The sequence below is a fragment of the Bufo bufo genome, chromosome 4 (assembly GCF_905171765.1).
Source record: "Bufo bufo chromosome 4, aBufBuf1.1, whole genome shotgun sequence".
Lineage (NCBI taxonomy): Eukaryota > Metazoa > Chordata > Amphibia > Anura > Bufonidae > Bufo > Bufo bufo.
Window position 1 is genome coordinate 47,812,279 of NC_053392.1, and position 15,087 is coordinate 47,827,365.

At 45.4% G+C, this 15,087-nt stretch overlaps 1 protein-coding gene across 1 annotated transcript; it reads right to left on the reverse strand.

The window, feature by feature from the left end:
* Positions 1-8,194: 8,194 nt before the first annotated feature.
* LOC120998954 (interleukin-17A-like) lies at positions 8,195-9,804 on the reverse strand. Its single transcript, XM_040429830.1, has 3 exons — positions 9,793-9,804; positions 8,883-9,118; positions 8,195-8,432 (listed from the first exon to the last, which is right to left on the reverse strand). The coding sequence occupies exons 1-3, from the start codon at positions 9,802-9,804 to the stop codon at positions 8,195-8,197; spliced, it is 486 nt and encodes a 161-aa protein (XP_040285764.1).
* Positions 9,805-15,087: the final 5,283 nt, after the last annotated feature.

Here is a 15,087-nt window from a genome sequence, read left to right on the forward strand (position 1 = left end):
ATTTTAAAACGTGCATTAGGAGATAGACGTCCACCCATAGGACGTTTATATCCTATGGGCGGACGTGAAGCGGTTAAACAATGTGCTGACGACAAGACCCGAGTGGTTTGCACGCTGTGCCATCAGAGCCTGAAGCGAGGCATTAACATTCTGAACCTTAGCACAACCTGCATGACCAGGCACCTGCATGCAAAGCATGAACTGCAGTGGAGTAAACATCTTAAAAACAAAGAAGTCACTTAGGCTCCCCCTGCTACCTCTTCTGCTGCTGCTGCCGCCTCGGCCTCTTCTGCTGCTGCCGCCGCCTCGGCCTCTTCCTCCGCCTCTGGAGGAACGTTGGCACCTGCCGCCCAGCAAACATGGGATGTACCACCAACACCACCACCTGTGTCACCAAGCATCTCAACCATGTCACACGGCAGCGTTCAGCTCTCCATCTCACAAACATTTGAGAGAAAGCGTAAATTCCCACCTAGCCACCCTCGATCCCTGGCCCTGAATGCCAGCATTTTTAAACTACTGGACTATGAAATGTTGTCATTTAGACTGGTGGACACACACAGCTTCAAACAGCTCATGTCACTTGCTGTCCCACAGTATGTTGTTCCCAGCCGGCACTACTTCTCCAAGAGAGCCGTTCCTTCCCTGCACAAACAAGTGTCCGATAAAATCAAGTGTGCACTGCGCAACGCCATCTGTGGCAAGGTCCACCTAACCACAGATACGTGGACCAGTAAGCACGGCCAGGGACACTATATCTCCCTAACTGCACACTGGGTAAATGTAGTGGTGGCTGGGCCCCAGCCGGAGAGCTGTTTGGCGCACGTCCTTCCGCCGCCAAGGATCGCAGGGCAACATTCTTTGCCTCCTGTCTCCTCCTCCTCCTACTCAGCTTCCTCCTCCTCTTCTTCCACCTGCTCATCCAGTCAGCCACACACCTTCACCACCAACTTCAGCACAGCCCGGGGTAAACGTCAGCAGGCCGTTCTGAAACTCATATGTTTGGGGGACAGGCCCCACACCGCACAGGAGTTGTGGCGGGGTATAGAACAACAGACCGACGAGTGGTTGCTGCCGGTGAGCCTCAAGCCCGGCCTGGTGGTGTGCGATAATGGGCGAAATCTCGTTGCAGCTCTGGGACTAGCCGGTTTGACGCACATCCCTTGCCTGGCGCATGTGCTGAATTTGGTGGTGCAGAAGTTCATTCGCAACTACCCCGACATGTCAGAGCTGCTGCATAAAGTGCGGGCCATCTGTTCGCGCTTCCGGCGTTCACACCCTGCCGCTGCTCGCCTGTCTGCGCTACAGCGTAACTTCGGCCTTCCCGCTCACCGCCTCATATGCGACGTGCCCACCAGGTGGAACTCCACCTTGCACATGCTGGACAGACTGTGCGAGCAGCAGCAGGCCATAGTGGAGTTTCAGCTGCAGCACGCACGGGTCAGTCGCACTGCGGATCAGCCCCACTTCACCACCAATGACTGGGCCTCCATGCGAGACCTGTGTGCCCTGTTGCGCTGTTTCGAGTACTCCACCAACATGGCCAGTGGCGATGACGCCGTTATCAGCGGTACAATACCACTTCTATGTCTCCTTGAGAAAACAGGGCGATGATGGAAGAGGAGGTGGCCCAGGAGGAAGAGGAGGAAGAGGGGTCATTTTTAGCACTTTCAGGCCAGTCTCTTCGAAGTGACTCAGAGGGAGGTTTTTTGCAACAGCAGAGGCCAGCTACAAATGTGGCCAGACAGGGCCTACTACTGGAGGACGAGTAGGACGAGGATGAGGAGGAGGTGGAGGAGGATGAGGATGAAGCATGTTCACAGCGGGGTGGCACCCAAAGCAGCTCGGGCCCATCACTGGTGCGTGGCTGGGGGAAAACACAGGACGATGACGATACGCCTCCCACAGAGGACAGCTTGTCCTTACCTCTGGGCAGCCTGGCACACATGAGCGACTACATGCTGCAGTGCCTGCGCAACGACAGCAGAGTTGCCCACATTTTAACGTGTGCGGACTACTGGGTTGCCACCCTGCTGGATCCCCGGTACAAAGACAATGTGCCCACCTTACTTCCTACACTGGAGCGTGATAGGAAGATGCACGAGTACAAGCGCACGTTGGTAGACGCGCTACTGAGAGCATTCCCAAATGTCACAAGGGAACAAGTGGAAGCCCAAGGCGAAGGCAGAGGAGGAGCAAGAGGTCGCCAACGCAGCTGTGTCACGGCCAGCTCCTCTGAGGGCAGGGTTAGCATGGCAGAGATGTGGAAAAGTTTTGTCACCACGCCACAGCTAACTGCACCACCACCTGATACGTAACGTGTTAGCAGGAGGCAACATTTCACTAACATGGTGGAACAGTACCTGTGCACACCCCTCCACGTACTGACTGATGGTTCGGCCACATTCAACTTCTGGGTCTCCAAATTGTCCACGTGGCCAGAGCTAGCCTTTTATGCCTTGGAGGTGCTGGCCTGCCCGGCGGCCAGCGTTTGGTCTGAACGTGTATTCAGCACGGCAGGGGGCGTCATTACAGACAAACGCAGCCGCCTGTCTACAGCCAACGTGGACAAGCTGACGTTCATAAAAATGAACCAGGCATGGATCCCACAGGACCTGTCCATCCCTTGTGCAGATTAGACATTAACTACCTCCCCTTAACAATATATTATTGTACTCCATGGCACTTCCTCATTCAATCCTATTTTTATTTTCATTTTACCATTATATTGCGGGGCAACCCAAAGTTGAATGAACCTCTCCTCTGTCTGGGTGCCGGGGCCTAAATGTGTGACAGTGGCCTGTTCCAGTGGTGGGTGACGTGAAGCCTGATTCTCTGCTATGACATGAAGACTTATTCTGTGCTGACATGAAGCCAGATTCTCTGTTACGGGACCTCTCTCCTCTGCCTGGCTGCCTGGGCCTAAATATGTGACAGTGGCCTGTTCCAGTGGTGGGTGACGTGAAGCCTGATTCTCTGCTATGACATGAAGACTGATTCTGTGCTGACATGAAGCCAGATTCTCTGTTACGCGACCTCTCTCCTCTGCCTGGGTGCCTGGGCCTAAATATGTGACAGTGGCCTGTTCCAGTGGTGGGTGACGTGAAGCCTGATTCTCTGCTATGACATGAAGACTGATTCTGTGCTGACATGAAGCCAGATTCTCTGTTACGGGACCTCTCTCCTCTGCCTGGGCCTAAATATGTGACAGTGGCCTGTTCCAGTGGTGGGTGACGTGAAGCCTGATTCTCTGCTATGACATGAAGACTGATTCTCTGCTGACATGAAGCCAGATTCTCTGTTACAGGACCTCTCTCCTCTGCCTGGCTGCCTGGGCCTAAATATGTGACAGTGGCCTGTTCCAGTGGTGGGTGACGTGAAGCCTGATTCTCTGCTATGACATGAAGACTGATTCTGTGCTGACATGAAGCCATATTCTCTGTTACGGGACCTCTCTCCTCTGTCTGGGTGCTGGGGCCTAAATATGTGACAGTGGCCTGTTCCAGTGGTGGGTGACGTGAAGCCTGATTCTCTGCTATGACATGAAGACTGATTCTGTGCTGACATGAAGCCAGATTCTCTGTTACGGGACCTCTCTCCTCTGCCTGGCTGCCTGGGCCTAAATATGTGACAGTGGCCTGTTCCAGTGGTGGGTGACGTGAAGCCTGATTCTCTGCTATGACATGAAGACTGATTCTGTGCTGACATGAAGCCAGATTCTCTGTTACGGGACCTCTCTCCTCTGCCTGGGTGCCTGGGCCTAAATGTGTGACAGTGGCCTGTTCCAGTGGTGGGTGACGTGAAGCCTGATTCTCTGCTATGACATGAAGACTGATTCTCTGCTGACAGGAAGCCAGATTCTCTGCTATGGCATGAAGAGACTGATTCTCTGCTGACATGAAGCCAGATTCTCTGCTATGGCATGAAGAGACTGATTCTCTGCTGACGTGAAGCCAGATTCTCTGCTATGGGACCTCTGTCCAATTGATATTGGTTAATTTTTTTTTTTTTTTTTTTTATTTTAATTTATTTCCCTATCCACATTTGTTTGTAGGGGATTTACCTACATGTTGCTGCCTTTTGCAGCCCTCTAGCTCTTTCCTGGGCTGTTATACAGCCTTTTTAGTGCCGAAAAGTTCGGGTCCCCATTGACTTCAATGGGGTTCGGGTTCGGGACGAAGTTCGGGTCGGGTTCGGATCCCGAACCCGAACATTTCCGGGAAGTTCGGCCGAACTTCTCGAACCCGAACATCCAGGTGTTCGCTCAACTCTAATGGGAATATAAGGAGGTTGGGATTGCTGGACAAGACACAGCTGAGGAGGAGAAGCTACGGATCCCTGAGTGAGCCAAAAAGGATTGCAAGGCAAACCCAGAAAGCTACTATTAAGAAACAACACTGTTTTTAGACATAGAGCGTGCAGCCACCCGCTGCGACTTTCTGACCCCGGTTATAACGGAGTCAGACGTGGCTCTTGACACCTTCGTGACAATCCCTCGGGAGACCGTCCGCCACCTTATCAGGAGCATGCACAGGCGTTGTAGGGAGGTCATACAGGCACGTGGAGGCCACACACACTACTGAGCCTCATTTTTAATTGTTTTAAGGACATTACATCAAAGTTGGATCAGCCTGTAGTGTGTTTTTCCACTTTAAAGAGGACCTTTCACCGATTCTTACCCTATGAACTAAGTATACAGACATGTGGAGCGGCGCCCGGGGATCTCACTGCACTTACTATTATCCCCGGGCACCGCTCCGTTCTTCTGCTATGCCCTCCGGTATCTCCGCTCCCTAAGTTATGGTAGGCGGAGTCTGCCCTTGTTCTTCTGTAGCGCTGGCCAATCGCATTGCAGAGCTCACAGCATGGGAGAAAATAACCTCCCAGGCTGTGAGCTCTGCGCTGCGATTGGCCAGCGCTAGAGCAGAACAAGGGCAGACTCCGCCTACCATAACTTAGGGACTGGTATCTCCGCCTACTATAACTTAGTGAGCGGAGATACCGGAGGGCATAGCAGGAGAACGGAGCGGCTCCCGGGGATAATAGTAAGTGCAGTGAGATCCCCGGGCGCCGCTCTACATGTCTGTATAGTTAGTTCATAGGGTAAGAATCGGTGAAAGGTCCTCTTTAATTTTGAGTGTGACTCCAAATCCAGACCTCCATGGGTTGAAAAATTTGATTTCCATTTTTTTATTTTTGTGTGATTTTGTTGTCAGCACATTCAACTATGTAAAGAACAAAGTATTTCAAAAGAATATTTAATTAACTCAGATCTAGGATGTGTTATTTTTGTGTTCCCTTTATTTTTTTGAGCAGTGTATGATAATAAAGACTGCCATGTGCGCTTGGCAGCTAAATGGCATCTGTGTTGGTCTCATGTTCTTATGTGCCCGCACTGTTGAGAAAAATAATGTTTTAATATATGCAAATGAGCCTCTAGGAGCAATGGGGGAGTTACCGTTACACCTAGAGGCTCTGCTCTCTCTGCAACTGCAGCGCCTCCTACACTTTGATTGACAGGGCCAGGCAGTGCAAATGGGTTCAGACCTGGTCCTAATTTCTCTTAAAGTGCATAGGGTGTGGCAGTTGCAGAGAGAGCAGAGCCTCTAGGTGTAACCATAACGCCCCCATTGCTCCTAGAGGCTCATTGGCATATAATAAAACATCACATAGCTCGGTGGGTATATAAGGTGTGATAGGCGGTCTGCACACACATCCCTCATTGCTGTCATGGGCAAATTATAAAAAGGGATAATTATTGGCTTTCAGGCCCCGGGTGGCGGTTTTTCTGACACTGCGCAGTGTGAACTGTTCTCTGCTGCTGTGGTGAAAGTGTTTCGTGAGTGGACAAATGGCAGCATTGTGAATAAGCGATGTGGAAACGGCGGAGCACCACGTGCTATTGATGTAAGAGGTGACTGTCCACTACGAAGGTGCGCAAGGGCCGGACCAACGCACTACAGGAGGCGAACAGACACATGTCTAAAGCAACAGTTTAGCGAACCCTACTGTGTATGTAGCTCCGAGGCAGACGGACGGTCATTGCACCTCTGATAATGAAGTTGCACTGGCAGAAAAGGCTTCAGTTTTTGCGGCAGTATCGGAATTGGTCATTGAATTGCCTCCTCCGACGAGACACTTTTTCTGTTTCATCGAATGGATGGACGTTGGCGACTCAGGCAAGAAACAGACTCAGGAGAGAAACAGTTCCCCAGACTTGAATCCAATTGAGCAATGGCATCTGTGGGACGACCTCCATCATTGTGTTCGCTCTATGGATCCTCCCCCACACAACCTCCAGCCACTGTGGGATGCACTGCAGTCAGCATGGCTCCAGATACAGGTGACAACCAGTGGCGTACCACCAATATAGGCAGACCACGCAGCTGCTATGGGTGATGGGCATTGCCCCACCTGCCGCTCATTATCCTTCCTCTTTCTGCTGGGCACTCGCACTGCATCGTCCAATCAGCATTTAGGAGTGTAAAGCTCCTGCTGCTGATTGGCTAGTGTGTGAGTCGCAGGTTATGGTTTCAATAGGTCATTTATACATGGGGTGTGGCAGGGGAGGGGCCAGGGCAGGTGGTGGGATGTGCCAGGGGTGGGTAGTGGGAGGAGTTAGTGGGGCCCAATTCAGATTCTTGCTATGAGGCCGAATGATTTCTATGTACACCCCTGGTGACAACCTACCAAGACCTTAATGAGTTACTCCCAACCCGTCTGGCTGTTGCCCGTGCTGAACACAGTGGATACTCTAGATATTAGCTGGTGGTCATAAATATGGGACTCAAGCCCTGCGCTAATCATACCAAATTTATCACTTACATCCAAATGGCTCCTTTCATCGTACATGTGTGGCAGAAGTTGGGTCTTTAAAGATGGTTCCCACTCAGGAGCTGAGCAGTGGCGTAGCCGGCAGGTGCATTTAACCCCTCAGATGTTGTGGTCAAATATGACCATGGTATTTGAATGGTTATTTATAGGAAGCAGGCTGCTCCCAGTAACCCCAATGATGAGACTGTGGGAGCCAATCGTTGTTATGGTATGCAGGGTCTTTGTGAAGATTCCCAAGTATACCATAGTTCAGCTCCTATTGAGCCCTGCCTCAGTCAGGGCTCAATAGAAACACAGCAATTTTCCAATAGACTGAAATGGTAAACCATTACAGTCTATGGTAGAAACGATCTGATGATAACATGCTAAAGTCCTCTAAGGGGGGCTAAAAATAAGGTTAAAAAGGTAAAAAAAAGTATTAAAAATGTATCAAAAAGTTTTCTAAAATCACCCCTTTTCCCTATTTTAGATTTATAAATAATCAATAAAAAAAAATAAAGAGTATCACCCGGTTTGAAAATCTCTGCACAATTAAATTCTAAAAATATTTATCCCGCACTGTGAATATTGTATTGGAAAAAACATCGTCAAATAAACATTTTTGTCGATTTGCTTCCAAAAGAAACAGAATAAAAAGGGAAAAAAATGACATACATCCAAAATGGCATCAAGAAATAAAATAAGCCGTCACACAGCCCCATAAACAGAAATATAAAAAAGTTACGGAGGTCAGAAGTATTGAGTAGGGCAGTTACTTTTTCCTATGGGTGCACACAGGATCGGGAGGCTGGAGACACATAGGTCTGCATGGGAGCTGTATACACACAATGGTAGGATTCCGATCTACAAGGTTGGTTTTTTTCTCATTTTACATTTATTAGAGCAATAAATAAGGTGATTACAAAAGTATTCACACCCTCTAACAGCCATAAAAAAACATCAAGTTTCTGTACACTTTTCCAGCTAATTAAAACAATAGACTGATTACATTGTTTCAATAATTTTATGTAATAATATAATTATTGTCAAATAAATATAAAGAATATTTCCATAAAAACAATAAATACATTTTAAATAATAAAACTGAGAAAACGCGGTTCTGCACATATCTTTTTTAGAAGTGTCGCCCATGGCAGCCTATGGAAATTGCTCATGTTTTGCAGTCGGCAGGAGAGAAGTAAGTAGATAAAATCTGATTGGTTCCTGTCGGCCACAGTTATTTTCCTTACACTGGTTTTTATAAGTTGTCCTTAACAGCAACCAATCAGAATTCAGCTTTAACTCCTAAAATCACATTATCAGTCCCCTGATTGGTCGATGGGTAACGCTTCCACTGAGACAGTGGTGACCCATGAGGCTCTTATCTGAGGTACTGGGTGATGGGCCGGACACAGGTGCAGCCCACGGTGACTAGCTGCTTGTCCAGCTTATAGACGTGGACACATCCTCTCATCTCACGGCGCAGGACCAGGATCTCCTGTCTGATGGGGACTGAGTTCATGCTGAGGTCCACATGACCCTCAGGGTCCAAACAGCCGTCGTGGAGACATCTGGCCTCATTGATGACCACTGGGAATCTGTGGTTGTCCACGTTGGAGCTGGAGGAAGAAGATGATAGAAATCAGAGGCCAAAATTAGCAAAATAGCTTTTACAATACTAAATGCAGATGATACTCTTTGCAGGGGCAGCCATTGTGGTTGTCAGCTGACCTCAGTGGAGGCGTCTATGGTACATGAAGCTCACACCTGGAAATTCCCTTTGTAGTGTACAGCGATTGTGATTTTTATTTTAAAGCTTTTCAAAAATCTTTGGTCTAAGCTCACTGTATATTTTCCATGTATGGTTAGTAGCATGAAGGAAAAATAAGCGTGCAGATAGAGAAAATAAAGAAATTGTGAGATGACGTCACTAAGTATACTTAATGTATAGGGCTGACCATACAGCCTTGGACGTGGAGAGATTTACCTACAGAAATTATCTATAGGCAGAATGAGATAGATAGATAGATAGATAGATAGATAGATAGATAGATCACCTGTATATTTACCTGTATTCCAATGGAGACATTGAGCGGCTCTTGATGCTGTCTGTCATTAGTTGTGCAGAGCTCTCACCGTTGATCTTCATATGAACCTTCACACGTGGTGGAAATGTGGCGTCCACTTGGAATGGACAATCACCTCCGGACACTTGGCGGACATCCCACTCTTCTGTACCAGGTACCTGCACTTCTCTTCCATGGGCAGAAGAATAGAAGATAAGGAGAAGCCATGTGGAGAGACCCTGAGAACAGATTATAGGATATGTATTATATGGGCATTATGGAGGTGTCAGCGTTATACGGGATAATGGTACAAGGAAGGGTTAGAAATGGAGCAATAAGATGCAGCAGATGTATCCTACAGTATATATAATACTCACTATTCTGCTGCTGCAGTCACTGTTTACATACATGACTTATTTGTACTAATCCTGAGTTACATCCTGTATTATACTCCAGAGCTGAACTCACTATTCTGCTGGTGGAGTCACTGTGTACATACATTACATTACTTATCCTGTACTGATCCTGAGTTACATCCTGTATTATACTCCAGAGCTGTACTCACTATTCTGCTGGTGGAGTCACTGTGTACATACATTACATTACTTATCCTGTACTGATACTGAGTTACATCCTGTATTATACTCCAGAGCTGCACTCACTATTCTGCTGGTGGAGTCACTGTGTACATACATTACTTATCCTGTACTGATTCTGAGTTACATCCTGTATTATACTCCAGAGCTGTACTCACTATTCTGCTGGTCAAATCACTACGTCCAGGCATGACCTTTACTCTAGAGCTGCATTTACAATTCTGCTGGCTTCAGAGCTTGTTCTGGTAATTTTCCTTTTGGATAAAGCAGCCTTTAGTCGAGACTCGGTGCACTGATATGATATAGGTAAAACTAACCATCCCCCGCATTATAGAATATAGGTTAGCTGTTATAATGTGTCTATTTTAATGCTTTTTTGCTTCCACTAACAACCAACAGAATTGTAAATACAGCTCTGGAGCATAACACAGGTTGTAACCATAAGTAATACAAAGTACGTACAATGTTGTTCAGCTTTTTAACTGTCAAATGATGCTCACAAGTGAACAAACCCTTCAAGACAATTCTTCAGATAAACCAAGGAAGATAATTTTACTTTCGGAGAACATAATAACAAGTAATGAACCCCCACACCTCATACCCCTATAATGGACCTGGTTATTAAAACTGAATAGGAATCGGTGCTCCTACCATTAATGTTCCCCGGTGGGCGGCCATTGTTCTCATAGACGAGCTCTGGTGAGGTTCTGCTGGTGGACTGTGCTGGGACTCTGACTCCGGGCCCCATTATATAAGGGACACGGTTGTTTCTGGGATTTCCTGAAATACTCATAACTTTAAATCAGGTTTCAATGATTCTCGGGATTTTATATCAATATATTTTAATCTTTCAGAAATGAATATGAAACATTGGGAGAATTTAAAGGACGGGAACATCTCCCGCTATGGAATCCCTCAATTACTAATTAACCAGAAAAGCTGACACAGTGATAATCCTCTCCTGCACCGGATAGAGATAAAAGAGTCATAAACTGAAGCGAGAGCTCATAGTAACAAACAGGATTGTATGAGAAGTATCTACACACGTCCACAAAATTTTTGGTACCCTTCCGTTAAAGAAAGAAAAACCCACAAAGGTCACTGAAATAACTTGAAACTGACAAAAGTAATAATAAATAAAAATTCAGCTAATAAAAATCAGACATTGCTTTTGAATTGTGGTTCAACAGAATAATAAAAAAAACCCGAATGAAACAAGTCTGGACAAAAATGATAGTACCCCTAGAAAAGATTGAAAATAATTTGAGACATAGGGACATGTTAAAATAAGGTGTGTCCTGTAATTAGCATCACAGGTGTCTTTAATCTTAGTCAGTCTGCCTATTTAACGGGTAAAAAGTAGTCACTGTGCTGTTTGGTATCATGGAAAGCTAAGGAAAGAGTTGTCTCAGAGATTAGAAAGAAAATTATAGACACAAATGTTAACAGTAAAGGCTATGAGACCATCTCCAAACAGCTTGATGTTCCTGTAACTACAGTTGCACATACTATTCAGAAGCTTAAGGTCTATGGGACTGTAGCCAACCTCCCTGGATGTGGCCGCAAGAGGAAAATTGATGACAAACTGAAGAGATGGATAATACAAATGGTAACAAAGGAGCCGAGAACAACTTCAAAAGAGATTAGGCGTGAATTCCAAGCTCAAGGTACATCAATGTCAGATTGCACCATCCATCGCTGCCTTACCCAAAGTGGACTTGGTGAAAGATGACCGAGGAGAACACCACTTTTGAAAGCAAGTGATAAAAATGCAAGATTATATTTTGCCAAAATACATATTGTCAAGCAATAAAGCTTCTGGGAGAATGTCCTTTGGACAGATGAGACAAAACTGGAGCTTTTTGTCAAGTCACATCAGCTCTATGTTCACAGATAAAAAAAAATGAAGCTACTGGGAAACATGGAGGAGGCTTGGTTATGTTTTTATGGCTGCTTTTGCTGCATCTGGCATAGGGTGCCTTGAATCTGTGCAGGGTACAATGAAATCTCAAGACTATCAAGGCATTCTGGAGCTAAATGTCCTGTCTCAGTCACAGGTCATAGGTCTTTCAACAGGATAATTACCCAAAACACACAGCTAAAAACACCCAAGAATAGCAAAGCATTGGACTATTCTGAAGTGGCCTTCTACAGTGCTGCCCATAATTATTCATACCCCTGTCAAATTTTGACTTAAAGTTACTTTTATTCAACCAGCAGGAAATTTTTTGACGGGAAATGACATAGGTGTCTCCCAAAAGATAATAAGACGATGCACAAGAGGCATTATTGTGGGGAAAAAAAGCATTTCTCAGCTTTTATTTACATTTGAACAAAAAGTGTCCAGTCCAAAATTATTCATACCCTTCTCAATAATCAATAGAAAAGTATTTATTAGCGATTACAGCAATCAAACGCTACCTATAATTGCAGACCAGTTTTTTGCATGTGTCCACAGGTATTTTTGCCCATTCATCTTTAGCAATGAGCTCCAAATATTTCAGGTTGTAGGGTCTTCTTGCCATCTCCCTGATCTTTAGCTCCCTCCACAGATTCTCAATTGCATTCAAGTCTGGACTCTGGCTGGGCCACTCCAAAACATTAATGTTGTTGTCTGTTAACCATTTCTTCACCACTTTTGCTGTGTGTTTTGGGTCATTGTCATGCTGAAATGTCCACTGGTGCCCAAGGCCAAGTTTCTCTGCAGACTGCCTGATGTTGTCGTTGAGAATCCTCATGTATTGCTCTTTTTTCATGGTGTCTTTTACTGTGATTAGGTTCCCTGGTCCATTGGCTGAAAAACACCCCCAAAGCATTAGGTTCCCACCACCATGTTTGACAGTGGGGATGGTGTTCTTTGGGTTGAAGGCTTCTCCTTTTTGAAGGAAACATCATTGTGACCAAACAATTCAATTTTTGTTTCATCTGACTGATGGAGTATAAGTAACTCCATTTTGTCTTATTCAGCCATGTGTATTACATTTGGTTAGTGTACTACAAAATACCCCTTCCCCCTATGGAATGTGAGACACTTCCTTAAACTGTTTCAAGGAATCCATACATTCCTTAGTTTAAAAGTATGAACAGTCCAAGCCATATAAGGTCATCTGGCTCAAGTGTCTGCTAGCTCATGTGTATATACCTGATTGGTCAAATGCTGTTACTATGAGTCAGCTATTATGTCAATGCAGAGCTTATGTGTGACCATACTATTGGTCAAATACTAATGCTAACATATGATTGGATGTAAAGGAAGCTCAACCCCCTCTATTAAAACTGTTTGCCAGCTGTGAATAAACCAGAATGGATTGGAAATAGACATGTGTTCATGTGGTCAATCTAATTCATTCTCCCGGTACCGGTTAAGACTTAATTCAAGCTGATCACTGAAATCATGTGTCAGGGACACACCGTTAGGCAAGAGAGTAAATTCTCCTAACACTGACCATAACACAGAAGACCAGAAGTCTTCTTCTTTGTCCAGATGAGCTTTTGCAAAGGACCAAGCGAGCTTTTGTGTGCCTTATCTGGAGAAGTGGAACCCAGCAGTGTGCAGTTTCCATTGGATTGTCTGCCTTGAGACATTGCCACCAGCAGAGCCCAGATTCACCAGGATGGCCTTGGTGGTGATCCTTGGATTCTTTTTCACCTCTCTAACTATCCTCCTGTCCAGCACAGGTGTCACTTTTGGCTTTCGACCACGTCCTCTGAGATTTTCCACAGTGCGGAAGACCTTGTATTATTTGCTCAAATGTAAATAAAAGCTGAGAAATGTTTTTTTTTCCCACAATAATGCCTCTTTTACATCGTCTTATTATCTTTTGGGAGACACCTATGTCATTTCCCATCAAAAGATTACTTGTGGGTTGAATAAAAGTAACTTTAAGTCAAAATTAGACAGGGGTATGAATAATTATGGGCAGCACTGTATAATCCTTGATCTAAATCATATTGAGGATCTGTGGAAGGAGCTGAAACATGCAATCTGGAGAAGTCACCCTTCAAACCCGAGATAGCTGGAGCAGTTTGTTCATGAGGAGTTTGCCAAAATACCTATCTACAGGTGCAGAAGTCTCATTGAGGGTTACAGAAATCGCATGATTGCAGCGATTGCCTCAAAAGGTTGTGCAACAAAATATTGAGTTACAGGAACCATCATTTTCGTCCAGGCCAGTGAAGACAATAATTACCATGTGCTGCTATCTTTATGGTCCAAGATAAGCGGCGAGAGTTCAGATACATTATGGCCCCTGATTAGGGAAGTACCGGAGATCTTATGCCGGTTTCTCTCTCTTATAATCTGACATAACAGGGTAGAGCTGGACAGTCCACATTCCTCAATGGTCATAGACACGACTGGAACTTACAGAAACTTTTTGGAAAACTATGATTCCTGAGATGGAGACTCCACCGGGAGCCACAACTGGTATAAATAGAGAGAGGGACTGGGATCCAAGAATTAGAGCAGCAGATCCCAGAACTATACGGAGAACCCAGCAGGAGGAGAAGAATGGTCCATACAAGAACCTCACTGATACTTGTAAGTATAAAAGTGTCCAGTATAATTGTGTCCAGTATAATATTATATTAAGGACGATGACAGTAGAATTTATATCATCCAGAATACAGCAATCAGTCCATTTCAATAGGCTGGAAAGTGTTCCCTGATTTACTTCCATTGTGCATCCCTAGGAACATTACAATTTTGATAAGGGAGCAGATTAGAGCTTCCATGGATGCTGGATCAATGGTAGTTTACTGTAATATCTGCATAGGATGTATTGAATGCTTTGGTGAAAACCATTAAAGAGTTTATCCCATGATTAATGTAGAAAATGAAAAACATAAAGTACATGACAGTCTCTTTCTAACAAAGCGAGAACCAGCCCTGAACCTCACATGGATCCAGAGATCTCCCCGTTCATTGCTCCATTTGCTCTAATAGATTTATTTCAGGCTGGTGGCTCATGGTGTGTCCTTTCTGCTGCAATTATCTTCTTATAATGGCTTAGGGGAGGTTCCTTTCTGCTTCAGCTCTCTCCCTATGAGAGCTCAGGGGTCTGTCCTTTCTGTTGCAACTCTCTCCATATAACAGCTCAGGGGTCTGTCCTTTCTGCTTCAGCTCTCTCCCTGTAACTTTTTTCCAGCTTCTGACAGTAGATACAGCTAGTAGCAGTTGAAGGATGGAACTGAGCATGTGCGACCACCTCAGCAATGTTACTAAGGTGGATGGAGAAATATGGAAAAACAGCAGGTGGCGCTATACAGAAACATTTTATTGAATAACTCAGTGACTATACTAAGTTTTTAATCACATGAGATTACAAAAGTATTCAGGTCCAGATGCTGGTTTTAAAAGTGTAATGTGACAACCCCTATAAGACAAACATTGTGCACAATAAACAATCTTCTCCTCTTTGCCTGTTTGGAATGATCAAAGTTATTCTCCTTCCAATAAGATGGCCACCCTGGTGTCCCTCTGCTCATCGGCCTTTCTCCCAGAAGAGTATTTGTCCCTCACTAATACTCAGGAAGGGTCTAAGGATGAAGAGCTCCCCCTAGAGGCCAAACAGAGATGTCCTGGAAGAAGGAAATGGCAATCGCCAAGCGCT

Coding starts and splice junctions, on each gene's coding strand:
- LOC120998954 (XM_040429830.1), bottom strand. Junction 8,433..8,882: donor ATGTCTCCATTGGAATACAG/GTAAATATACAG, acceptor TTCTTCCTCCAG/CTCCAACGTGGACAACCACA.